This window comes from Protomyctophum parallelum, assembly GCF_964188405.1.
Source record: "Protomyctophum parallelum genome assembly, chromosome: 13".
Lineage (NCBI taxonomy): Eukaryota > Metazoa > Chordata > Actinopteri > Myctophiformes > Myctophidae > Protomyctophum > Protomyctophum parallelum.
In genome coordinates this window covers 6,439,111-6,465,801 of record NC_139708.1, presented here as the reverse complement: position 1 = coordinate 6,465,801, position 26,691 = coordinate 6,439,111, and the positions used below count along the sequence as shown (strand labels likewise).

At 41.9% G+C, this 26,691-nt stretch overlaps 2 protein-coding genes across 3 annotated transcripts in view; one reads left to right on the top strand and one right to left on the bottom strand.

The window, feature by feature from the left end:
• cenpx (centromere protein X) overlaps nucleotides 1-26,691 on the top strand; it is a 141,454-nt gene that overhangs the window by 45,075 nt on the left and 69,688 nt on the right. The window lies entirely within an intron of this gene.
• usp36 (ubiquitin specific peptidase 36) lies at nucleotides 45-25,757 on the bottom strand. 2 transcript variants are annotated; one of them, XM_083779745.1, is made up of 20 exons: nucleotides 25,640-25,757; nucleotides 19,588-19,853; nucleotides 19,195-19,416; nucleotides 18,983-19,093; nucleotides 17,953-18,055; nucleotides 17,794-17,861; nucleotides 16,839-16,909; nucleotides 16,654-16,736; nucleotides 16,166-16,277; nucleotides 15,913-16,053; nucleotides 13,110-13,210; nucleotides 11,487-11,625; nucleotides 10,949-11,308; nucleotides 10,618-10,848; nucleotides 10,012-10,133; nucleotides 9,180-9,917; nucleotides 8,895-9,082; nucleotides 4,883-5,071; nucleotides 3,584-3,699; nucleotides 45-2,937 (listed from the first exon to the last, which is right to left on the bottom strand). In XM_083779745.1, the coding sequence occupies exons 2-20, from the start codon at nucleotides 19,838-19,840 to the stop codon at nucleotides 2,806-2,808; spliced, it is 3,480 nt and encodes a 1,159-aa protein (XP_083635871.1). In that variant the 5' UTR covers nucleotides 19,841-19,853; nucleotides 25,640-25,757; the 3' UTR covers nucleotides 45-2,805. The 2 variants fall into 2 exon arrangements, with proteins under 2 accessions (XP_083635871.1, XP_083635872.1); XM_083779746.1 differs by having other exon boundaries at nucleotides 8,895-9,079.

The window sequence follows — 26,691 nt, the reverse complement described above, 5'->3', positions numbered from 1 at the left end:
TAACATTTAATAGACCTAAAACAAAACTAATAATTACACAGCTGTATTCACAAAAGTCACAACTTTATTGCACCTGTATAGCTAACTACATACATTTTGGTAAGAGCCACCAAACTCTCTTCAGAAAAGGCAATGCAAAATAGAACCATCAATCATTCATTCACACACACACACACACACACACACACACACACACACACACACACACACACACACACACACACACACACACACACACACACACACACACACACACACACACACACACACACACACACACACACACACACTTGTAAATACCTGCCTGTGTCAGTTTCTTTTATAAATCAACTTCACTGCCCATGAACGTGTTCTATGAAATTTCATTTCAGATTCCAATGAGTTGTCAGGACCTTTCTTACTGCACACACACTAGGTTGACACAGGGCTGTATGTCTTGCATGAAAACATGAAAACAGACAGCTCTCAAACAAAACAAAACACATCTGCAGAGAAATTCTCAAGTCAACACCCACAGACTGCTCTGAATATTACTAGCACATTAAAGATTGGTTGTTTTCTTTAAATTATATTTATATATCATGTGAAATCCTAAAATTGTTATAGCCAATCCAAGGCAACATCTCTATAATGACAGGGAAATAGGTGGGCATATCTTTACAGCAATGGAAGTGAACAGAGGAAGCACAATGTGAACTGTACAGTCTTCTATAATGGCAAAGCATCTTGTATGACATTAATATCTCTATATACTGTATCTGTTCCCAGTTAAGTGGAAGGTGTTCCCGTGTTTTCCCTGCATCTGGATTACTTGTATAAAAAACAGTTTCTACCAGATAAAACTGTACATGGCGGAAAATAGTGACGCAGAGCAACTCTGAAAAGCGATTAAGTGTGTGACAGTGATCTGGGGATATGGTAAGAGATTGAGCTGGGATGGGGTATGACTGGGTTCCTGAGGCTCAGCCCAGTTCCTAGGTCACCAGCTTGACTGTCAGAAAATTGCATAGAGATAAAGACGGGGAAAAGATAAAATACTAGCATCTTGCAGCCTCAATCTAAACACAGTGCCTAGTAATAAACTAATAACCCTTTTATTTCCGTTCACCAGTAAATAGATTGTGGTAAGGCCTGTTATAGACAGGAAATCTGTCAGTGTTTAGACACAGGACTGGTGAGGTGAGCTACATGCACAGTAAACTCCTCAGTGTTCATTTAAACAGAGTAACAAATAGAGGTGGATCACTCAAATAGATCTTTCCGAATTTGCCTGCTGAAAATATTTTGTGACAGGGATACTCCATACAAGATTTGAGTAAAATGTTTCATCATGGTCTTTTTTTTCCCATTTTTTTTCTTCCTTTTTTCAAAATAGCCAACAAGCTTTAGATTGATGTATATATGTTTAAAGTGGTAAAACCGATTCTGGTGCTATATTCATTAGTTTTTGCTCTTGCAAAATCTGACAACACTGGAGGAGCTACTTAAAAGACCAGAGGCGGTTGTTAGGTCAACGACGACATTCATTAACTAGCAGTGAAAAGTGAAGATGACAATGAACCAAATGGGCCAGCTCCATTTGTACACTGTTAAATCTTAATTACTCAATTAATTTAATGTTCACAGATACATCCGTATCCTTTTATCTGTAAACACACATTGCACACACGGAAATCGAGTGAGTGAAGGATGCAACAAACTATTGTATCCAATTACTGTAGCATGAAAGTACAAACAGGAAAAAGCTTTAACCATTTCTACAATCCGATTTTGTGACGTTGCCATGTTTAAAAACTAATTCCAAACCTGGAAATTATTCAATCTTCTTCTCACACATGGAAACAAAAAGTTTATAAAAATGTGTGTGGTATGTTTAGAAACTGCAGCAAAATTAAAAAAAAAATTAAAAAAAAAAGGTATAAAATAAAATAGGATAAAATAAAATAGATGTGTTAAAAAGTAAAATGATTGGGATCCTTGCAATTTGCTATACAGTAATGGGAGCTTTTAAATCACGTTTATTTTAAGGCCACTTCTCTGTAACTACCTAGCTTAGTAAAGCCCTCAAGTTGTCAAAAGCAGAACAGTTTACCCTTTTGAACAGGTTTCAATACAATACAGTATGCCAAGATGGCCAACAGTTAGTTACACTTACCATATTAACCCCTTCACACATATGCTATATTTTGCACCTAATTTTGATACAAGCTCAACATTTTCAATATAATCACCAAGGCTCAAAATATGTAAAAACGGAAAATAAGAAAATACAGAAAATCAATGTCAGGAGGAAAGCCATGGCTCTGTAAGTGACTCCATGCAGAAAGCAGCTTACATTATGTAATGTATTGTGATACATTTTATTTTGGATTAACGAGTTAAACCCTACATACTTTGTTGAGTGGCGTCCCCCAGATGTCTAATACTAGGCCCCTTTTTTCTCTCTATACCAAATCTCTTAAATTAGCTGATCTGCAGTACAAGCTCATGTTGATAGATTGGAGAGCTGCTATTTTTGTCGAATGTTTCCCCCCGGGATAGAGATGCTAGGGTTTGTGATGTTAAAAGGGGATGTGGGTGGTCACCTCCCTCGGCCCATAGGTAGTGAAGCCTCAAAGTGTGTCATGTTTGCATTGATGGAACAAATGACCTGAGCAGTGTGCCCCGTTGCTTTGGCCTCGTTTTTCATTCTGTAATTCAGCTCTGGATCGAACACAACAAGGCGGACAGAAAAAAAGGGTACAAAAGTAGGGTACATTGTTCTGGGTTTGTGTTCAGCGTCCCCACAGCAGTGGTCCAGGGCTGTCAACGACGGATCCCAAAAGCCCTCTTCCCTGTAGGTGTCACAGACCATTTCATCCGTCTGTCCTGGATCTTCTGGAAGATGTTGCTACCACTCCGCCACTTCTCCTTCTTATGGTTTTTCAGTTTTTTTACCTGTTCATCATTCACAAGTGGAAAACAATGGCGAGATGTAAATAAGATGGAAAGTCACCGATCACAAGGCACTGAACAGCAGAATGAACGTAACCCAAAGACCATAATGGTGGTCCGATGTCTTCACCTGTGTGAAGTGAGGGGCGCTCGATCATAATACATCATCTCATTCCGGCCAATTAGAATTTGCGTCCTCACCTTCGTCTTCAATCTTTGCGTTTACAAAAAAAACACTCAAAGCTGGCCAAACACTCAAAGCTGGCCATTCATTGTCAATGGCATTTAATGTTTGTGTTGGGACAATGTTTGTGTTTACACTCACCCTCAAAGCTGGACATAGGAGAGGCTAGCACCCCTCAAAACACCAGTTTGACATCTTATCAATGCGCACTGCACAGCTACTGCACTGCTGTTGCCACATATTCACTAAACTCACCCCATACAGGTCAGGTCAGGTCAGGTCAGGTTTTTTGTACTACTGCTGCCTGCTGGCCAGACTGAGTAGCTACTACGAAACTACTGAATTCAACCCATTTAGACCTATCCGGCATTTAAGGTAAAACAACATAGGTTATACCAGGTCTAAATGGGTTACTGAAATCAATTACTACAAATACTGTAATGTTAAGCTTGGCTTTTTTCTTACCTTTCCACTGTCAAATTCTTCATCCCACTCGTCAATCACAGTCTTATACTTGGCCTGGCGGGTATCTTGAATGGAATCTCTACTGATTGCAGAGGCATCTCCTTCCCACGTCAGGACTGAAGAAAAAAAAAAGCATGCAAATGACAACATCTGAATTAAATACATTTGAGTGCAGTCATACAAAGAGAAATGCTGCCAAGAAACCTAGTAATGAATCGACCAAAGTTCTTACTTTGGGCAACATTCCTTCTCTAATTGTTCTGTTCTAAAATTATGATAGCATAAACGTGCCCACATAGGTTTGACGCAGAGTGCAAATTGCCCTCGTTTTGCATACAATTGAAATGATTCAAATGGCAATGTATAAATAGTGGCTTTGCACCATAGAGTTATATATCTATAGAGAAGACACCCGAGTTCTCCTCCCATCCACTTGCATTAAGTTGCTCAAAAGCGCATGAGGCGGATTCACTCCTCCTTCCTGGTAGGAACAGAGTGCATTCTGGGATTGATTGGTTACAAACACATGAACGCGCTGCCGTTGACTATCATTGTGCCGTTTGTGCGCGTTCACGTATGAAACATTCGTTCACGTGTCATGGCCCCAATCACATGAACGTGCACAATGATAGTCAACGGAGCAGCGCTGGCTCGAGCTGCACTACCAAATCCGGCCACTATGTCCATTTCGCCTCAAGATTTCCTCTGGGTGCCTTCTCTAGAAATATATACTCTAAGCTTTGCACCATATCATTTGTGTGCTAATGGATCTTTTCAAGGAGCTGGTGGCGAGGCATAATGGGCCTACCAAAAGCCTGAAAATGGACCAATGAATGTAGTAATGAAATGCTATTATAATAATCGAATTCACAAACGACAATGCTTTTTGCAATATAATAATTCGGTCCACACTCGTTTCCACAGGTGAAGTGTGTCCATTTACCCATCCTTAGTACGCTTACTAGTACCATTACTATTAGAACACTCAGGGAGCAGTTAGGGAACTTGCTCAGGGACACTTCAACACAGGGACCTTCTGATTCTCAGACTGCCTACTTGGGTATGGCCCCTCTGATGAGGCAAATGCTCATTTACAAAGGAAGGGTCCTTTTTGGCAGCAAATGCATAGATATTACCCATCATCAAAAATATGCAAATAGCATTGAAGTACAGAAAAGCCATTGAAATTGGCAGTGCAGTTAGGGGTGCATTTCACCCTTTGAGAATTACAGTTTCTTTCCATCTCATTTTAGCCGTTCAATCCTTTAGTGACTTCGCCCCTCAGTGTGAAGTTTTTACCTGTGGCTCCATAGGCCTTATCTGTAGCGTTCTTGAGCAGCTCCTCCACAACACCACTGCTCTTTTTCCCATCCCAAGCCATGGAGGTCGGGCGAGGAGGCGCATCTCCAGATTCATGGTGTTCGGCAGCAGGTGCCTTGCAGCGCTTGTAGCCATCTTTCACCTGGCTATCCCACTCTACTACCGTGACTGGAGAAAGAAAGCACTGTATGAGAGCACCAGCAAGCACAAGGTCACTAAAAGCATGCTATTCTCATAAGCTTACAGCTCCTGTTCTGTATATGATTCAGTGAAATTAATAATCAATCACGATGACTGCATCCTTTGAATACTCAATTGCCAGGAGGAACAACGTCATTTAAAGGTTTTAAGATTTAAAAGTTCCATGAGATATGGGACTACTTTTATTTATATATCAAAGGATGGTTGCAGTAACATTTTGTATTTATACATTACATATGACATAACCACGAGTGTCAACAACAGAGTGTTGTCCAGGGGTTTTCTTTTTTTTTGACTGCTAGGAGTGTTTTGTTTTTTGTTTGTTTTTTCTTGTCTTTTTCTTTTGTGTAAGTCATGTGAATTTTGTATGCAAAAAAAAAAATCAATCACGATGGTCCGATGAGGTTGAGGTTTGTGGAGTTTCCGTGGAGTTGCTTTGAACCATACGGGTGTGAAACTGCAGGTTTGGGGTTGGCATGGCAACAAGGATAGTACATTGCATACTGCAGTCTGCCTGCCGTTTGGATAGGGTACATAATGTACAGCACCTTTCCGAAAAGTTGGTTTATTTCCATAATTCCATTAAAAAAGTTTAACTTTCATAGATTATAGATTCAGTGCACACAACGTAAATGATTTCAATTATATATTTGTTTATCTTTACACAATTTTGGCTTCCAGCTCATAAAACCCACTAAAACAGAATTTCTAAAAATTAGAATACTGTGAAAAACAGAAATGTCAATCTCCAATACTCCAATCCCTTTGCCTTCATCACTGCTTCGATACACCGTGGCATTGAGGCAATCAGCCTGTGGCATTGTCCGGAGTTATGGAAGCACAGGTTTCCTTGATGCTTGCTATCAGCTCTTCTTTGTTTTTGGGTCTGGTGCCCCTCATTTTTCTCTTGACAATACCCCATAGATTCTGGGTGCAATGTCCAGTGCAGGTGTTGTTCTTAAACCCAAGGTCAACGCAACAGTCTACCAGTGTCGAGTTTATACCGTGAGTGGCCTCATTATATTATTAAGAGCCAACCCAGCTTATATTTTGTAACTTCATGTGTCTGTCGTTTATGTATAGATGATGGTGCTATTAAGAAGTTCACTGTATATACAGTAAATACTCTGTGTTATAAATCCTTTTATCAACCAATTACAGTATCTCAGGGATGTAGATATTAATAAAGGTAATTGGGGGGTAAATGTGTGTTATACTATGGGGGATGCAAAGGGCATATTATGAGACATGGTGAATGGGACATAAAGGCAGGAAGTGTCAGATGACAGACAAAGAGGAAGAGGCATGCTTTACACAGGGCATGAGGCAGGATGTGCATGGTTCCTAGTTTCATTCAAGACACGATGTGATGGACAGGAGACATGACGTGTTTGCGTGAGTGTTTATAATGCGTTATATGTACAGTTAAATGCTCTAAATACAGTCATAACGATGCACTTATGCAGTCGCTATATCTGTGAAATAATAGTGAAATAATATGTTTTGTGTTTCTTTGTGTTAGAGTTTATTACCCAAGCACCGCTCTGAATAATCGTGTGCTAATTAGGGATGCACCGAAAATTCGGCCACCAAATAGTAGTAGTGGTCCTAAAGTTGTGAATCGATATAATTCAACTAAACTGCGGGAAAAACACAGATGTACAAGCCCAAAGCGCTGTGCATTGCGACGGGTAGATAACTCTTCTACTTCTACTTCCAGCGCAGGAAGGGCGCATGCTTATAACGCTCTTTAACTATGCATCAGCAGCCAGCGACGCTGCGACAGTCACAACACACGAGCAGCAGACGGAATGCACAGACAGATCCGACACAACTTTATTGCACACATCTGTGCTTTCATCCACGCTTCCATAGCCTTTTAAATCTTATTTCCCATCCACGGGCACAAGCAGTGATATCAGTGCAGCTTCCACCCGATATGTGGTGGTGTTCTGTTGTCCGACGAGGGAAGCTAGTAGCTAGCATGGGAGCTAACGTTACACACTCGCTGCTGCGTTTACACGGGCAGACACAAAGACGAATGGGAATATCATTTGGAGCTTTAACAATGAATGATAGACTGTATCGTTGCGTCTGCCCGTGTTTAATGGTCAGGGTTTTACTGTCCACAGCAGGCAGACCTGTCAAAACTATGCACTTCCCAAAAGTCAGAGACATGCCACCACCTATAAATTCAAACCCACCTCTGGAATATTGCTATCTCATTACACTTTAATTTATTTTATTCCATAGTCTTAGTTTTTCTCTAATAAAGTAGTTTTTATTTGTTTTCTCATGTTCTCCTTGAAAAGTGTCTTTAAGTACTCAGAGAAGCATTATATAAATAATATTATTATCACTATTATTATTACTACTTGTTTTATTGCCTATGCTTATGTACATAAGTGATTAATTGAGATTAATTAATCACTCCAATTAATTTGATGTTTTTTTAATGGACCTTTCGGTGCATCCCTAGTGCTAATGTTAGGCTAAAAGAACAATTAACTGACGCTATGGAACTAAGTCTTAAACACGGGTCAGACCAAAGCAAATCAGGCTTTATACTGTACACAAGTTTAGTAGAAGTGTTCCTCACCCAGGAATCAGCCCAGCTCCTAATCCAGAAAGTCTTGTCAAAACTCGACTATTGTAACTCCCTCCTTACTGGCTTACTAGTTTATATTTTTCATTATATAGATATTCCACTGTATAGTTTCATTATATAGATATTCCACTGTTACTTTCTTAGCTTACGCATGTTTCATGATAAATGTTTTTATGTGATGTATTCCCATGATTTTTTGTTCTTGCTTAATGTAAGTCGCTCTGGATTAAGAGCGTCTGCTAAATGCCTAAATTGTAAATTGAAGTGTGTTTGTATGTGAATGAGTGTGTTATTAGATAATAGTTAATAAAATGGCCAAAATCAAGTGATTTTTTGCGAGCATTATTGCAACTTTGAAGAAGTGTGTGCTTGAGTAATATAACGGTGTGTGTTTAAATCACAAGTTACCATACCTGTCTGTTACACTCCTTTACGGAGGGTTGAACCAGTAAAGCGAAGCTATGAAACAGCAAAGTTCAGTTATATCCGTACAACCAGAATGTTTTAGAGGATCTGTATGGAGATGCAGATTTAATCTTCCAGCAGGACTTGGCCCTTGCCCATACCGCCAGACGCACCACAACCTGGCTTGATGCCCATGCCATCACAGTGCTTGACTGGCCTGCCAACTCACCGGACCTAAACCCCATTGAGAATCTATGGGGTATTGTCAAGAGGTAAATGAGGGGCACACAAGACCCAAAAACAAAGAGCTGATAGCAAGCATCAAGGAAACCTGGGCTTCCATAACTCCTGAGAAATGCCACGGCATATCAAGGCAGTGATGATAAGGCAAAGGGATTCCCAACCAAGTATTGAAGATTGACATTTCTGTTTTGAAAGTACCATATTTTTATTGATTTGATGTGATCCTAATTTCTTAATGTGGCATTCAGATTAAAACATGCACTGCGAAAACGAGTAAATGGTGACGGTATTCAACCTTTTTTTTAATTCTGTTTTAGTGGGTTTTATGAGCTGGAAGACATCATTGTGTAAAGATAAACAAATAAATAAATAATTGAAATCATTTACGTTGTGTGCACTGAATCTATAATCTATGAAAGTTAAACTTTTTGAATGGAATTATGGAAATAAACCAACTTTTCCATGATATTCAATTTTTTTGGAAAGGTGCTGTATGTGCGGGAGTAGCAGTGTGACTGTGCACATGGAACTCACCCGTAGCGTGCCTGCTTATGCCGTCATTCTCTGTGGTGTTCTTGGTAGGACGGGGCTCTGTAGGTTCACAGTCATTGTTTTGACCATTGGAGATGTGCCTGCTTTCCTGACCCACATCTGCATCCTCTTTTAGCCTCTTCTTTTTCTTCTTCACTTTCTTTTTCAACTCAATCACATCTCCAGACCTGCTGCCAGACACACACAGTATAGCAGGGTATGAGACATTGTTATATAGGGACACAAATTCAATCCTCATAAGGTTAAAGCCAAAGTGATATAACCCACCTTTCTGATACAGTGTGTTGTGTAACTGCATTCTGCAGATCCTCCACCAGTTGCATCTTTTTCCTCTTCTTTTTCTTCTTCAGCAACAATGCAGAGTGCGGCCCCTTTTTCTGAGATGCATCACTCTGCACCGGAACCGACTGGGTACTCTGTGGCCGTACACCCTGCGGTTCGAGCAGAGCTGGCCGAGGCTCTCCTTTCGACTGCTCTGAATTTGCCTTGGAAACAGGCGTCAGGTTCCAGTGCCCACCTTGACACCAGTCTTCATCCTCCCGAGCTGCGGGCGATGGTAGGTGGGACTGCACACACTCCCTCTCCTTTGGCACACTCTCTTCTCTGTCATTCTCCACCCTTTTTCTCTTCAGTTTCTTCTTCTTGCACTTCTTCAGGCCGACATGTTCCGTGGGGTCTGCCTCCACGGCAAGGGCTGTGGCTGGCTCCGCGTCGCCATCGACCTCAGAGTGGCGTCGCTTCTTCTTCTTCTTCTTCCTCTTTTGGCCGGGCATTTGTTCTGATGGGCTGCCGAGGTCCGGTTTCTGGGGACTGGAAGACATGGGGCTCTTTGGAGAGGGACTGGGAAGCCCGTTGGTTTTGAGCGAAAGGCTGGTGTTTGGTTTCTGTGGTGTGGCGCTGGCGCTACGGGATAGTTTCTGAGGGCTCTGTTGTTTGAGGGGTCCATTTAAGACGACATGGGCTGCAGGTGACGACTGCACTTTGAGTGGATGAAATGGACCAGCTCTGCGAAAACAAAAAAAAACACCATCGGTTGTAAAGACTTATGTCAAATTCCCTTAGTTCAATGTGTTTTTTCCCCGGTGTGTGCATTACCTACCTGTGTATGTGAGTGAGTGAGGCAGAGGCGAGGTGATGAGGATGATGCATGGGATCACTGGGAGGCTGGCATAGCAGATGGGGTGGAGCATCAGTGCTGCTCGGACTCCGGCTGCGACTGGCCTGCAGTTATCGACATAAATAAAAACTTGGTGGTCTAAAGAAAATACCCATGAATGTGACAAAACAAATAGGAAAAAAGGAAATAAAAGGGGCAAAATGAGGAAAAGGGACCCATTGAGAGAGGTGGCAGGAAATGACGGAAGGAAAACAAATAAGGGGGGAAGGGGCATGGCAGAGAAGAATTAGAAATGGTTAGAAAAAAATTAACTAAAAGTAAACGAAGACAAAGAAATACTAAACAAGCACTATAGGTGGTTCATTAGACAGGAACACAAGCAAAATCGGCACTCGTAATGAGTGCCGATTTCGCTTGTGCATATTGTGGTTAATTTAAGCCAGTCATCTGGAGCCATGATCCTACCTATAGAAATCAATGGTCATATCGGGGGATTAGCAGTGTGGGTGCACTGGTGCAGGGAAACAGGGAACCAAGACAAGGAAAGTGGCACAGTAGTCGCTGTGGAATCATGGGAACCATGTTCACCTTCTTGGCCGACAGGGCGAGTTTCTTGGCGGGTGGGGGTGACATGGTGCTGGCGGATTCGGACGTGATGTTGCCAAGCACCGGGGGTTTTAGCTTGACCGTCTTCTGCTCGTCTGTGCCCTGAATGCGATCCATGCTCTTGGCTGGAGAAGCCAGGCCAAGGCCATTGGAGACTTTCTTAGGAGTAGAGGGAGTCTCGCCAACCGGAGCACTTTTAGGCCCAATAGAATCCTGGCCAGAAAGAAATAAACAGGCCATCGTTACCTTCGAAACATTTCATACGTGCAAAATAAATTGTGTGGATATGTGCAAAAAAGAATGTTTGCATTACCTTGGAGTCTGTAGTGTCAGCTGAGGAAGAGTCTGACAGAGACTTGGCTGAGGTAGATGTTGCCATGCCCCTTCCCTCGCTGCTGTGCCGTTTGTCCCCCTCAGACCTGCCCACGCCGTTGGAGGGTGCCGGGGTGCTGCAGCGTGACTGCGCCTGGCTCTGGGGAGAGGGCTTCTTCAGCTTCTTGAAAGGCTCGTCGATCATTGTCGGCCCGCTTGGCAGCTTAGGGGGGCCGTGGGAAGAGGAGGTCCCATTGGAAAGTTTGGGCTGCGCTTGGGAGACTACACCATTCCTTGAAATTGCCAGACCTAAACCTCCGTCCATGGATTGGATTTTACGCAGCTGAGCAGGCTCAAGTTTCTGTGGAGATTAATAAAATACATAAAGTAAATGTCATTTAAAGTGAATGGAAAACGTATAGTTGTTAAACAAAATACACTTTGTTTAAAGGATCATACTGGTGTCAATACACATACTGTATACTGTATCATACATACATACATACAACGCGATGTAGACAAATGTGTCTGTTACATACCTTTCTGATTTGTGGGGAAGACAAAGGCCCATTCAAGTTGGCCTTCTTTATCTGTTCAGATGAAATACTGTTCTTCCCAGGATGCACCATTCCCTGCTTGGAAGGCAGCCCATCCACATTTTTCTTGGTATCTGGGATCCTTTAAAAAAGAAAAAACACAAATGTTATTAAAGATGTCCCGATAAAAGAAATTCATTCCCGATACGATTCCACAACTTGCGTATAGGCCGATAGCAATCTGATACCAGAGAATAATAATAATTAATAAATAAATAAACAAACACTCATATTTTGAAGTCCACCGACCAGAAGTCAAGGGTTGCCATTCATTTAACTTGACACATATGCTATGCTAAGCTTTGTCTGTTCAGCTGCATTCCTCACGTTGGTCAGGGACTAGAGTAGGAACTGCGGCACATGCGACAAAAGTCAGCAGGTGTTTTCTTTTTATATATATAGATCGTACTAGAGTTAAATAGTTGCAATGCTTTTTTTCTATGTTTGTTCCGCTGCAGCAGTATAGCATTTGGATTTAATACAATGCATTATGGACAGATGTCTATTCATTGTGGAAATGCTCCCTTTCGTGCATGCAACAACTGTGGTCTTTATTTTTTGTCTCCACCAGGCCGAAGGCATGGGGGGAGAGTATGTTTTGCACTCCGTCCGTCCGTGTGTCCGTGTGTCCGTCCGTGTGTGTGTCCGTGAGCAGCTAATCTCGGCCACCGTTAACCCGGTCGATGCCAAATTTTGCACACACACTCCCTGGATGCCAACGATGAACCTCTGCCCACTTTCCAGAACGGCCTGTTATAGCGCCACCAGGAGGTCGCTTTGTGCAAAACAAGTTTTTGCACAGTACACCTACAGATTTTGTCCAAACAAAATGGTACACAGTCTCTCTAGAGCCATTCAACGAAACGGGTCTTTCAGATTTCTCAGACTCCATCCTGATTGGTTAAGATTGGCTTCCAAAGTTCACAGGAGTGCTCAGTTTCAAACAAAATGCTGCAAATCATGAACACATCGCGTGATTTCTGTGAAATTGTGAACGCACATTCCCACTAGGCCCAGGAAGAAATGCCACATGAACAATTTCAACTCAGCCTCAAGGTGGCGCTATAACTGGCCAAAAAGTGTTTTTACCTCTAACTGCACAGATCTGTGGATAACTTTGTATGCCAACTCACTAGTTTACTTTTGTTGCCCTTTTATCCAACCACCAGATGAAGGCAAGCTGCAATGTCCTACATTCCTATCCTGGTGGAGACATGTGCCCAGAAGGGCACTTTTTCTAGTTTTTAATGTTACCAAACTTTTCACCGGTTCCATCAAACTTCCACGGCAAACGATGGCGAACCACGCAACCACCCCGTCGCGTCCCAGCCCCCTTTATAGCGAGCGGCCAATGACGTCAGCCGCTGTGGTTATACCCGATAAGAGGCTTGACAAGCCAAACGCTTATTGATACTCGGGTCTCGATAAATCCTGAACCGGGTTTGTAATGGACCCGATTTTCGGGCTCCATCCCTAAATATCGGGCAGTGTTCCGATACTGGTATCGGTATATCTCTAGTGTTTATATACTGAAATGTCACTTCTTGTAATACGGTCACAGCTTACCTCAGGTAGAAAAGGACATAGGCCTGCTGGTTCAGCACCACTTTGATATTACTGGAGTGTGCCATTGAATCATTCATCTGGTACCACTGTCCATTGCTTGCCTATGAGAAAGAAACATTTTATATGGTTTCAGAGAACTTTGTGTTTTGAAAACAGTACTTACTTAGACCACTTAAACACTATATACAGCTCCATCTCAATGAATTAGAATATTGTGTAAAAGTTAATTTTTTTAAATCTTTTTTTGTTTTAATCTTGATTACGGCATACAGCTCATGAAAACCAAAAAATCCTATCTCAACAAATTAGAATATTTTACGAGACCACAAAAAAAAATGTTTTTTTAAACGAGAAATGAACTTACAGTATATTAATGTATGCAGTTAACACGCTGAGCGGCATAAACTCAGTTCTCCGTCCTATCAAATAGTAACGGTCAAGCACTCAAGACGGAGATTAATAAACGGACGGAGATGGCATCGCTCCACAGGCTGGGAGCGTCTGTTGGGCAATATTCAATGTCATTTCCGGTTGGGACATCATCGAAATTGTTCCCCCCATTTTAGCCGATCAGATCGAAAATCTTAAAACGTGAATAACTCTGATCTAAATCATTCCGTCCAATTCTAAGCAAAGATTATGTTTTAGACGGCCCATCTTGCTAGTCGCGTTAGAATTAATCATACCTCCTGTTGTTGTCGATCGCCTCGGGAGTGTTTTTGCGACATCAAGCTACTTCAGCTACATCTGGGACAGCACCTGGTGCGTCGCTAAATGTGCTCCGTTGCTGTAAATCGAAGGGGCGCTCCGATTTAATGGTCCTAAATACGCCCGGGCGTTTAACGTGTTAATACTTGGTCTGGGCTACTTTTGAACATCAATGGGGCATGGCAGCCTTTGTCACTGTTGAGGTGTTATGGAAGCCCAGGTTTGCTTTGATAACAGCCGTAAATGCATCATGCCCAGACCTAGAACCCGCCCTTCCCCCCACCCAAGTACACTGCCTGCACAATACAACTAAAATTGTGATGTGATGTCTCCGCCCCCTCCCCCCCTCCCTCTCTGTCATTACCCCCCACCCAAACTCTGCCTCCCCCCACCCCCCTATCCTTTTTCTTTTCTTTTCTGAAAATGCAAGTAGGCCGGGCGCAGCGCACGCTTGCGACCAGCAGCAATAACTTTGGTCTGACTGATGTATTTATATGTGTTTCAAGCCTTATGACCTGCTGTAAAACCTTTTGCCCTTCGGGGACACTAATAAACAACCTTGAACCTTGTATTGTTGAGTCTCATGTCTCACATCTTCCTCTTGACAATACAACCTAGATTCCCTGTGGGGTTCAGGTCAGGCCAGTTCGCTGGTCACAGTAATACCATGGTCAGTACACCAGTTACTAGTACTTTTGGCACTGTGGGCAGGTGCCAAATCGAGCTGGAAAGGAAAATTTGTATCTCCATGAAGCACAATATACTCTAAACAGATGGCTGTGTTGAAACCATTGTTACGTTTTCACTGTCAGTCTCAACACAACCATCTATTATGATATTTTACAGCACTGTGTGCCTCCGTACTTTGACAAGCTTTATGTTGATGAAGATCTTCCTTTTCAGGCAGCACTTGGCACCTGCCCACAGAGCCAAAACTAATTGGTGTACTTAACTGACCAGCCGACTGGCCTGACCCTCACAGAGAATCTAGGTTGTATTGTCAAGAGGAAGGTGTGAGACATAAGACTGAACAATACAAATGCATTTACGGTTATCAAAGAAAACCTGTGCTTCCATAGCAGTGCCACAGGTTGATCACCTCAATGCCACGCCCCATTGATGAAATAATTTGTTCAAAAGTAGCCCAGACCAAGTAATAACTGCATACATTAACCCATTCTGACCTGAGATCAGATTCATATACGAGGTTTCCGCCGGACACACACTGGTCTGATGAACCCATTCTGACCTGAGATCAGATTCTAAAAATGTCAGTCGCTCTTCGATTTTTCAAAAATAGCAGACCTACAAGCTCGTATCGCGCCACTCGGTGGCGCGATATGAGCTTGTAGATCTGCTATTTTTAAATAGCTAAAGCATAACATGATGCTGACACCAAAATGGGTGCCCGGTCAGAATGGGTTAATATACTTTTCAGATGGTCGACATTTCTCGTTTCTCGTTTTTTTTGTGGTCAAATTTGTTGTTAGACTTTTTGATTTTCATAAGCTGTATGCCATAATAATCAAGATTAAAACAACAAAAAAAAGGTTTTAAATACTTCACTTTCCACTTGGAGACCATTCTGTGTTTTAAGATACCTCAGAAATATCCCTGAAGAGTTTCTAATACATGACAAATATTTAATCAAGATCCTCTTAGCAACAAGTAAGAAAGCGATGCCAGTACCAACAGGACCCACCAACGAAAGAACATTGGATGGACATTACTGAGGAACTTTATGTTCATACTTAGACTACAAGAGGATAAGTTCTATAAAAAGTGGGAAAAGTGGGATCTCTTCTTTGAGCTTAGAGATAATGTATGAGGATTTCAATGAATGTATCTTGTAATATGAATAATGCAGCCTTGGTTTTTTTTTCTCCCTTTTCTTTTTTTGTATGTCTTTATCAATAAAAATTAAGTGAAAGAAAAATAAATAAAGAAATACTATAGCCTACAAATTTTCTCCCTCTACACAAAATCTCTTTGCCGAAAACAGCCAATCTATAAGCTTACACAACGCATCACATTGTGAGCTAGTAGATCTAGTAGGGAAAAATAATAAAAACATTAACGTGCAACATTTCATTACCTTGACATAACAATAATAGTGCCCAGCATGACAACTGTAGCCAGAGTGCACCAGAACTGCATAAAGGCCATACATAACAGGATCGCCCGAGTTCTGTGACATGTAGGGGCGAATATTCAGGAATTCTGGGTAGCCAACCTCCTGGGGGACACAAATGCACAGACACACACACACACACACACATGAGAATGTACTGACATTGAACTGAAGCAGCGTTTTCAAAAGCACCAGGCTTCGAAAGCATTTTGTTTACCTTGGTTATTTTCCCCCCGCTGAAGTTGGCAAACCTCTTGAGAGACAGGGTCAGTACGTTAGACGTTCGATGGATTGTGAAGCGCTTAGTGGCCGGCACTTTCTTCTTGCACCTGGAAAATAGAGAGACAAGAATGATGTCTCAATGAAAGACGCTTGCAAATTTGTTTTGCTCTTCTGCCCACGGGGGTCGATAAAAATAAAAAGAAAGGCATTATACAGGGCCTATTGATCTTTCATTATACAGGGCCTATTGATCTTTCTTGAAAATGTTAAGATTTGTGTGAAGTCTGTAGGCCATTGGTTCTTAAAGTGGGGACCCCCCAAGGGTCCTTGAGGGGGTTCCAGGGGATACCCCAGCAAAATAGTTAATGTAGCATCACAATCTGAATCACTTTATCCATTTATACGTTGGCTATTCAAAAATAGCAGACCTACAAGGTCACGCTGTGAGCTTGAATATCTGCATTTCTTTTAAAGGTTACTTACTTGGCACACATGTAGGCGTTCTCTCCACTCAAAACGTCTGGCTTAACAAACAGCTCCAAGGCTCGCACGATGTTTGCTGCTTGCTGGAAGACAGGAGGCAGTAAGGAGAGCTAATCAATATAACTGAACTTAGTTGAGAAAGTAAACAATTACCATGCATATCATGCATTTTTATTCAAACATACCCGAATCTCAACAGCAATGTCCAGGTACGGATCATATGTGTCCGACACACTTTTGCAAATCGAACACTTGACTGAAAGGAGAAAATGCACATTTAGTCAGGTAATATTATCAGAATAATGTCAAATCTGGGAATACATTTTTTACCAAGACTTTTCTTCACCAATGTGTTTGTGTCTAGTACTAACATATCCCACATTGGTTTATATCCAACCACCCTAGGATAGTTTGACAGCTGCTGAAAGTTGGGGTACCATTATAACCAAATATTAGACAAAATGTTCTAAATGTAATTATAATTACTTTAAGTAGCATGTGACATGTAAAACTAGGGGATTTTCGTGATTCTGAATCCATTCCAAGCATTAGTTTTGCACGAAAAACACTCCTTGGGCTAAATTCGGCCATAACCACACTACATGTGCTGACCTAATCACATTTGTGATGACGGCTATGGCGGTTTGTAGAGTGTTTTTTGTGCAAAACTAATGCTTGGAATGGATTCAGAATCATGAAAAACCCCTAGTCCCATGCTACTTAAAGCATAATGAAATTTAGAACATTTTGCCTTATATTGGTTACCCCAACTTTCAGCAGCTGTCAAAAATTCCCCTAGGGTGGTTTAATATAAACCGTGTTGAAGAAAATTCTTAGTAAGAAATGTAATCCCAGATTTAATTAATATCCCCTGACTAATTGGTGTTATTACTCTTAATGCACCAAAGCAATACCAGGTGATAGTTAGAATTGTTAATGAACCAAGATTTAACATGATTCAAAATATATACATTTTTTCTCTATTACATAAATTAGCCTCCGTTACACCATGTGACATAGCAAAACTACAGAGAACTTAAGTAACTGATAGCACTGGACAAATGCATAATATCCTAAAATCCTATAATGACATTTTATTTAAGTGCAGACTTCTAGAAACAATTACTTTTATCTTCCTACCTCGTGACCTCAGGTACCCTCCAAAGATTTGGTGGACCAATGTAGTGGCCTGGGTCTGTCTGTCAAGCCTAAAAGAAGGAAACTTGCATGCTAAACAATATTCAAACAAAACGCTGATTGTGTTGCAATTGGATAATCACGCAGGGAAAACGATCTTACTTGGGATAACCATTTAAACAGGCCTTCTGCATAGCATCAATGGTGTACCGCAAAAACTCATGGGCATCCTCTTGACTCCCAAAGCGAAAATGTCTGGCAATTTCTGTTAAACAAAAAAAATAAAAAATAAAGATTGCATGTTAGACCCTCTGAGACCCTTGATTCCAACTCCTAACAAGAAAACTGGAAATTGTGAGCTGGCATAAGTATAACGTAATCACCACTATCGCTGCACATCCACCACATAATATCCCAGAGTAGTTAATGAATCACTGCAGAGTGGGAAAGAGGAAATGACAGTGTGACTGAGGGACCAAAATGAAGCCAACTTGGGAGATTTATAAGAAAAACAAGTTAATTAGCCCCGCGTCTTGATACTGTAGAATTGTGAGGGGATATGAATGTTTCTGTGCTAAGGCTGAGGCTTGTCCTCACAGTCTGCAGTCACAAGGAGACAGAGGGCATTGAACGAGGGAGGGAGGGAGCGGGCGTAAGGGAGAAAACAAAGGAGGAGGAGAGATCATTGCTGCAGTACATGAGGAGCGAGGCAGGAGGGAGGAAAGTAAAGTGCTGGACTGTGGGGTAGTTTCCCGTGAGATTGCAGACAGAGTGGTACTTCTTTGTAACGGTCCAGCTTGCAAACCTCATCCACATTTGTTCCGCACCCGTCCATTAGTTCACAGGCTGCAGTCTCACAGGGGTCACTTCAGCCACTATAGCCCCGTCACTGGGACACCTTTACAATAGCCAATGTTGCATCATCATGCTCAATTCTGCCGGAGTAGCCTCTGGCACCCTTTAGTGTCACTCGATGGAAAATGTCTCCACTCTACGGTTTGAGGGTTGTCTATAAATTAAATGCAAACTTCCCAGGCACAATTTTGGCATTTAGGAGACGCCATCATATCCAGTGCGATTTGCAAAGTGCTGGGTTAGTGTAAGCATCATGAATCCCAGCAAACCAACAGGGAATAAGTGATGGAGGAATTTAAATGCTACAAACTACAAGAGGGCATGGTGGCAGTCTTACTTTTCAGGTCTCGGATGAAAGAGACTGGCTTGATGGCGTTGCCTGTGTTGGCGAAGGCTTGAATGATGTGGTTCTGCATTATACAGATCATACAGAAGCCTGACTGGTGACCTGGAAGATTGAACACAAAGCCATAAAAGATTAGAGACCAAGCGAGTCAAGAGGTTAAAATGTGAAGAATTCCACACAGCATCCAGGAATCATATACTCACAGGCACGGCTGTGCTCCTTTGAGAGTAGGTAGTTGGCAAGCGGCGGGGTGTAAGTGAGACACTGCACAGTTGAGTTAAGGAAGCAAGTGTTTCCCAGGTTGTGGAGACCCGCTCCTACCCTGTACACGCGTTCCCATTTCAGGGTAAGTCTGTTCCCTTGAAAGAGCAGTTTCTGTGGGGCAGGGATGCCATCGCTCTGGCCCCCGTTCAGATTCTCTGAAACTGACAAATAAAAAGTTAGTACATTTAGCAGCTGGGTGAAGTTCTCAAACAACAGCCAGCCATCAAAATAATATTTAAAATAAGGCAATCGTATTTAAATGGCAACTTGAAAAGGTTTCTCTAAAACGCAGACTATCACTGTCCACTGCTTTGTGTGAAAGGCTTTCTTACCTTGTCTCTTTATCTGGGCTGGCTCTGTAGTTCTCTGTCCAGTGGCGCCCTCATTCCTGGGATTGAGGAGGAAATACTTGGTTTTCAGGCCATCTAGTTGATAGGAAAACCCCTTGGTGGCAGGCTCAAACTCGATCTTCTGCAAGAGGACCTTCTTGGCAGAGGAGGCCAACAGCTTGTTGAGGTCGCTCTCATCACCGGTGTCCTTGCGCCCAGGTTTCAGGGCCTCCTTTAGTTTATCCACTATTGGCATTGTTGGAACATCACTGTGGAAAACAGATTCCATATCAGGGCTAGGGGTCAAACAAATCATCATCTATTTAAACCGATTGACAGACCGGTCGCAATTATCCGACTATGCCAATCGATCTCAACCAGGACCGTACATAGAACTTCTTCCGACACTGTTTGAGCACCTCACGTTACTTGCAAAGCCTGCTTAAGATATGGGATCCAGATATGGGATCCAGCAATCTCCGAAATGAGGTGCGCTGGGTGGATCTGATTGAATACGAACTGAATCTGTTGACTGGCCAGATGTGCCTTAATCTCAGGCCAAAGGGTCGCATATTTTTCCTCTTTGTTATAGACTTGGTCTGGCTGTGCGGCAGGAGATACCTCGGAAGATAGAGCCACCCGTGCAAAACTTGAAGATCTCTCACAAGATATGGCACTAATGGCAAACAGTGAAAATTTGAGTTTTTAATAGAGCGTCGCAGTCCCGCCCCCTACCAGGGCCCAGGAAATGATTATCCGTTCATTTTCCTCAGACATTTCAAAAAGTATTTATTTAAAGACATTTTAAACCTCGTACAATACAAAGCCAACTCTTGTCGTGACAAACCATGACAACAATTTCTTTTTGGGCCGAAGAAATAATTAGAAAGAAGAAAAAAACGGCAGGTTATAACACTTTGTTGTTTTTCTTCTTTCTAATTATTCGTTTGGTCCACAATATTGTGTTTGTTGTCATGAGTTGTCACGACTCGAGTTGGCTTTGTCCGTGGCGTAACAGTCTTTAAATAAATACTTTTTGAAATGTCTATGAGAAAAATGCATTGGGAATCATTTCCTGGACCTGGCGTCATCATGAAAGGGGGCGGGACTGCGACGCTCTATAGGCCCGGAAATTAAGGCCCAGCCCTACCTGGGCCCTCATCAAACCCTGTATATTCAATACACTGCCACCCTTTAAAGATCTCCATATATGGAGCTGACCTGTTTTGATCTGACCTCATCACACCCTGTACACTCAAGTTAAGATCCATATATGGCCAGCGCACGTGACCTCGTCCTTTAGGGCGAGGTAGATTCTCGCCCTCAGGCGTCTTACTGGTAATATACAGATATTTGAAGAGTACTAAGCACATCTGAGGAGCTACAGTAGCAGACTCTTGGCAGCTGTTCCTACAGTTACGCAAGACAATAGGCCGCAGGCAAACTGTTAGAAATTAAGTGTGTATCTGAAACTATGCAATTAATACATACAGTATATGTAAGGGTGGAGAAGGTTCTTGGTCACAGGAGCGGGGGGTGCTGACCAGCTGGTATTATCCGGAGTTGGGTCTTGGCTAGATCTTTACCTTTACGGACAAGTTAGTAAAACTTAAACTGAAAGGCTTAGTTTAGATTCTCAAACAGACTAGATAGAAAATGATAATCTGACAGAGACGGTGCTGGCAATATGCCTTATATAAGGAGGGGATGACGTCACAACTAGGTAGGCGTGACATCCCCCCCCCCTATCTGTTGAGATAACATTCTGTTCTATCATGACAATGTTCCAACTACTGCTATCGGAGTGGTGAGTGAATGATTTCTCATGTGTCATTTATTGCAAACATTATCGAGTAGGAAAGCTGTGTAACAAGGAACATTAAGTGAGGCTGAGCAATGAGCATAGAATAACATTGTGTGATCTAGGCTGAACCCTTGCAGCATCTATGGACCCCTAGAAATCCTAAATACCCAGCTAGAATATATTATCTGGTGCTAAGCCATTTTGGTTGTAGACGCTGAAACAACTAATTTACTACAGTGCATTTCTGTCCAGTCCTCTGAAAAATGCGACGAGGTCATAGTTAAAATAGGACAGAGAATGATATTTGTATGCAATACACCGCGACATGCGTATCAAACAGCAATGTGTAGCTCTGTATTAAAATGTGCAATACAAATAAATATTAATTGTATTCAATGTCTTGGAATTAATGTCTTACCTACTACATATCGTTTCCCAGGTGCATTGAACAGAGACCATAAGTATGAATCTCACCAGAGTGGGCAGTGATATGAGGAGAGAGGGCTGATCATGCTTTACATGCACAAGGTCACGCTAACCTTCATGTGTGCTGCTGATAGTGATACAATTAAGCATGATGACAAAGCCCAGGCTCCCTTGACTGCAGAATGGTGGACATAGCAGGCATATTCGGTTTATACGACAGACTGTTCAAATAGATTACCCTGCCTTTTTAAAGAACGTTAGATCGTGTTTTTCCTCGCACTTTAACTACCATCCATAGTACATCATGTACAGTAGTATACATATGCTACTATGCTGCTCACGCACCCCATCTCAGGTACCATGTGTAAATAATTTGTTTGTTCTCTTTGATTGATTTCTCTTCCCCACCTCCCTCTTCTTCCCTCTCTTTTTGAGGGGCACTAGCCCCTCCTTTAGTATACACAGGTTTAATGTTTGTCTTTAGTTCAATGTTTGTTTTGTAAATGCCATTGACAATGAAGGGAAAATGTACATCATAATGTGCCTCATTACGTCATATTGTCTCTTTATTGTTAATGGCGTTTAATGTTTGTTTCACGTCACAATTACATCACCTAATAAACATGAGTTTGAATTTAATATATTAGCGCACCTCACTTCACATGGGTGTGATTTTTTCTGTGGAAATAAAACTTTTCCACTCACTTTTTTACTACCGATGTTGTGTGATGTGGCAATAAAGCCGATCCTACAGGATTTGGGCTAGACCAAGCAGCAGATGTGATAGATGGTACACATATAGTCAAAGTAAAATGTGCACCATGTGAGGGAAATCCTGGGATGAGTGGGGTCTCTTCTCATGGTCATTGACTTGGCTTAAGTTACAGTACTTGGATGTAATCGCCTGTTTTCATAAGAATTGTGGAAGACGATAAGTGGAAAATACTTCAAACCCACTGGGTGGTCTGAAGGAAGCCAAACAAAAATAAGTTTTACTCTCATGTACCTAGTATACACAAGATGCAACAATAAAGCACAACCTTGAACCTTGGTCAGATTTAAAGAAAATATGTTTTAATGGCATACTGTGTAACAACAGTCTTTTGAAACAGCGATTCGCCGAATTCAGTTTCAATAAGTTGCACTCCAAAATGAATGCTGATTTTGCAGGATACTAGCACGACAAGGATATATGGAAATGCATTGATTAAAGGATGTTGTCAGAAACTGTATACATTAACTTAACTTTAATACAACACATTTCCACCAATAAGTATATTGTAGATTGTTGTGTACGTAGGCTATATGCACGTGCGCATGCGCACACACACACACACACACACACACACACACAAAAGAGGACCAACTATGTCTGAGCCAAGACTTTTCAACAAAAGAGTCTAGAAGTAGCAGCCCCCAGAGGGTGTGCTGTTCATGGCAATGCAACCCTCTAAATTTGGAGTTACCTAGTGTTCAAGTGGACATTGGGATCCAAGCGTAACTCTAGCGGAGACTCAAGAGGCCATAGGGTCACAAAGACCTGTACAATTCATCCCTCTAAGGACCATGAACAGCAAATTAAGCAGTCGAACCACTGAACCAGACTTTTTTTGCACTTGGGACCAGACACTGCTATCCTCAGGGCCCTGCCGCCAGCGGGGCTAAACTGTCCATCTTCAGTGGGGGGAAATTGCATGTTCATTAGGTCCTCCTATTCGTTGTGTTCATATCAATGTGAGCAATACTGAGATTAAATAAAAGTGATGAATTCTGTGGAGTGGTTATGCATCATTTTAATATGCAAGATAAGACCTTTCTTCTTTCATATCAGCAAAGTAAGTCAGCTATTTATTTATTTTTACAAGAATTGCTGACAGGACCTGAAAGTTTCAGATTATATAATGACATTTCAGGCAGCTAAGCTACCATACAATATGATAAACAGCTGTAGCTGTAATAAGTAAGCAGCATCATAGCGGTTTAGTACCAAAATCTTCACCAGAAAAAAAAACCTCAAGGAGCAGCTAAACTGATTGCAGAGAGAAGAGAAGCGCTCACGCCTCACGAACCTCAAACCATTATGAGAGAATATGTTATATCACACTCATTGGTAGACAAAGCATTGCATTTGATTTACTTTAAAGGGACACTATCTTTCTTGCTACTGATGATGTGCCCTTCAGCTCATTCTCATTGCATTTTTTTTTTTACTTTTCTTTTCTGACAGAAATGTCTCCTGTTTTGGCCTTTCTTTGTGTTCCTACAATTCCCATGATGCATTTCATGGGCAAGCAATGTCCTCACAAACACATGGCCATGATTCAATCAAACCAACCACAATGTCACACTAACTAACATTAAGGATTGTAGTAGTTCACCACAGTGATATCATTGAAGTACAATGTTTTATGACTGCTATAGAACATTCATTGGCCCAATAGTAGCCTTGGATCAAGGCTATCATAGAAGCATTTTAATCAATATTGACATACTGTATATTATAGATAGATATACGAAAGTAAAAGTCAGACTCGAATACATCCGATAGTCTTGATCCAAGGCTAGCCAAATAGCATTACAGCAAATAGACATAATGTGTGTCCCTTTAAAAGGTTTACTCTGTAGGGTCAATCAAGTACAAGTGACAGCTCAAGTTCAGACAGACCACAGGGGGTGCCCCAGACAACAATAGCCTCATTGGACTACTGTACATTTAATTGTACCTGTGTCAGCAAACAAGGAATTGATAATGGACACAATAATGGCTTATCCTTATCCATAAAGTAATCAATCTTCTGATGACAATTCCAGTCGACTTTATACATTCTTAGAAGACATATGATTTACCATACTCAAAATCTGTGTGGCTTGGCATTCTAACTAAAATGTATTAGTGGAATAGCTGCTGCAATACAATATGGAAAAGGACCGCGTTAAATACAGGTGTTACATTTTCTTAACTGAACGAAGCCACGTGGCATGAGCGTTATTAGTATGCGTCGGCATATACTGTATCACCATATGTTGACTGTAATATATTTGGTTGGTTATTTTATATGCCTGGATTTAAACACACAACTTACTCCACCATGAGCCGAATCTGTTGCTGTATGTATGATCCGCACCGTGTTTTAATACTATCACAGACATTTATGTTTACGTATGTAGAAAGGGGAAGTAAAGAACAATCTCCCAGCTTTCATTCAAACAACGCTAACTACAATCCATACCCTATGCTTAAAACATTAATATATTATGATTATTTAATTTCCAGACAACGTTTTAATAGCTCAGCTTGGGGGTCACCAAAGAATGCCATGTTTTCCCCCAAACCAACCAAATGTTCCCCATGCGGTGTGTGCAGCCATGCAGCCGCCAAACTGTGGACTGGACCCAGTGCTGCTCTGCTGGGCCGGGGACTGGAGTGCAGTCATCACTGACGACAGTTGTGTGGCAGGCAGCTATAGCTATGTTGCTAACGACACCAGCAGGCAACAGCAAAGACAACACGAACATCTGACAACTTCAAGATAAACACGCATCTCATAGTATAAAAAAAACCCCGCGATATCGGTCTTTATCGCTCGTTCGATAATAACGATAATATCGTGACGTCGCTTTTTAATTAAAACATCTTGCTGTCGCAACAAGAAGGTCCCCCCATAGCTGTTCTCTGACGTTAGCGATTATTTAGCCCCAGCGTGCTAACGTGGCGATAGCCTGCCCTGCCCTGGCTGCAATGAGGGCTAAACAGCTCGTTTTTAAGCCCACTGTTCACCGTCAACGTGTTCATTTACTGAGCATAAAACGCCACCATCCTCTCACCTTGGCTTCAAATGGTCCAAAGAGAATCAGTGTGTAATAATAAAGACGCCTGGTAGAATCCTTTGCTCTCGTCGCTTCTTTTTCGCCCATGCTGCATTATGAGAGGGCGTATACGGCGGCGGGTGACGGACAACGAGTCCGCCAATCAAAACGGCGGATGGTTTCTTTGACGCACGCGAGCGACCAATCAATCGACGGTCGGGGTTTTGTTTTTTTCTTTTTTTATTAATGCCCTGCTGCGTTTATATACTTTTGGTTGCGCCGGTGTCGCGCGCCGAAAATAGCCGATCTACGAGCTCACATGGCGTCGCTCTGCGGAACCGATGTGAGCTTGTAGATCGGCTATTTTTTTGTGTGTGCGCCGCGCGCGCGAGCGCGACACCGGCGCGCGACTAAAGTATAACTGACCCGCTGTTGTCAGTGTGGCAAACAACACGTGACTTTCGGGTATTTCTGCGTGATGATACTGTATAACTGTACATGATGAAGTCTCGTTTATTTATGCTTGGTAGACCGTAGTACGACGTCGTCGCTCGCCGAAAATAACACACACACAGTCACACACACACACACACACATATATATATATCATATATCTCATAACATAACAACAGTCAACAACAACAAACGACTGTCATATGGATATCCGGGTCGTATTCGTAATCAGTGGCTATACAGACACGCACACCTCGGATGCTCTTTAACACATGTATTACCTGATTACAGTATCTAATTTTAACCTTGGATCAACAACTAAGGCGGTCTTCATTCATATAATATGACAGTTATGTTATGTATCAGGGCTAATTCTGAATTATTCATGTAATTATTTCCTATCAGGGCTATTCTGAATTCTTTATGTAGAATTATGTCTCCAGAGTTTAATAGAACGCATTTATATAGCGTCATATAATAACTCGAGCCTCGAGGTATAGTCTATATCTAAGGCTCTGGTCTAGTCTACAGCTTTACTTTGATGTTCTAAAACGCGAATCAACGAAACACTTTCGTAATCAAAGCACCTTCATTCAAAGAAAGAATGAATAATAAAC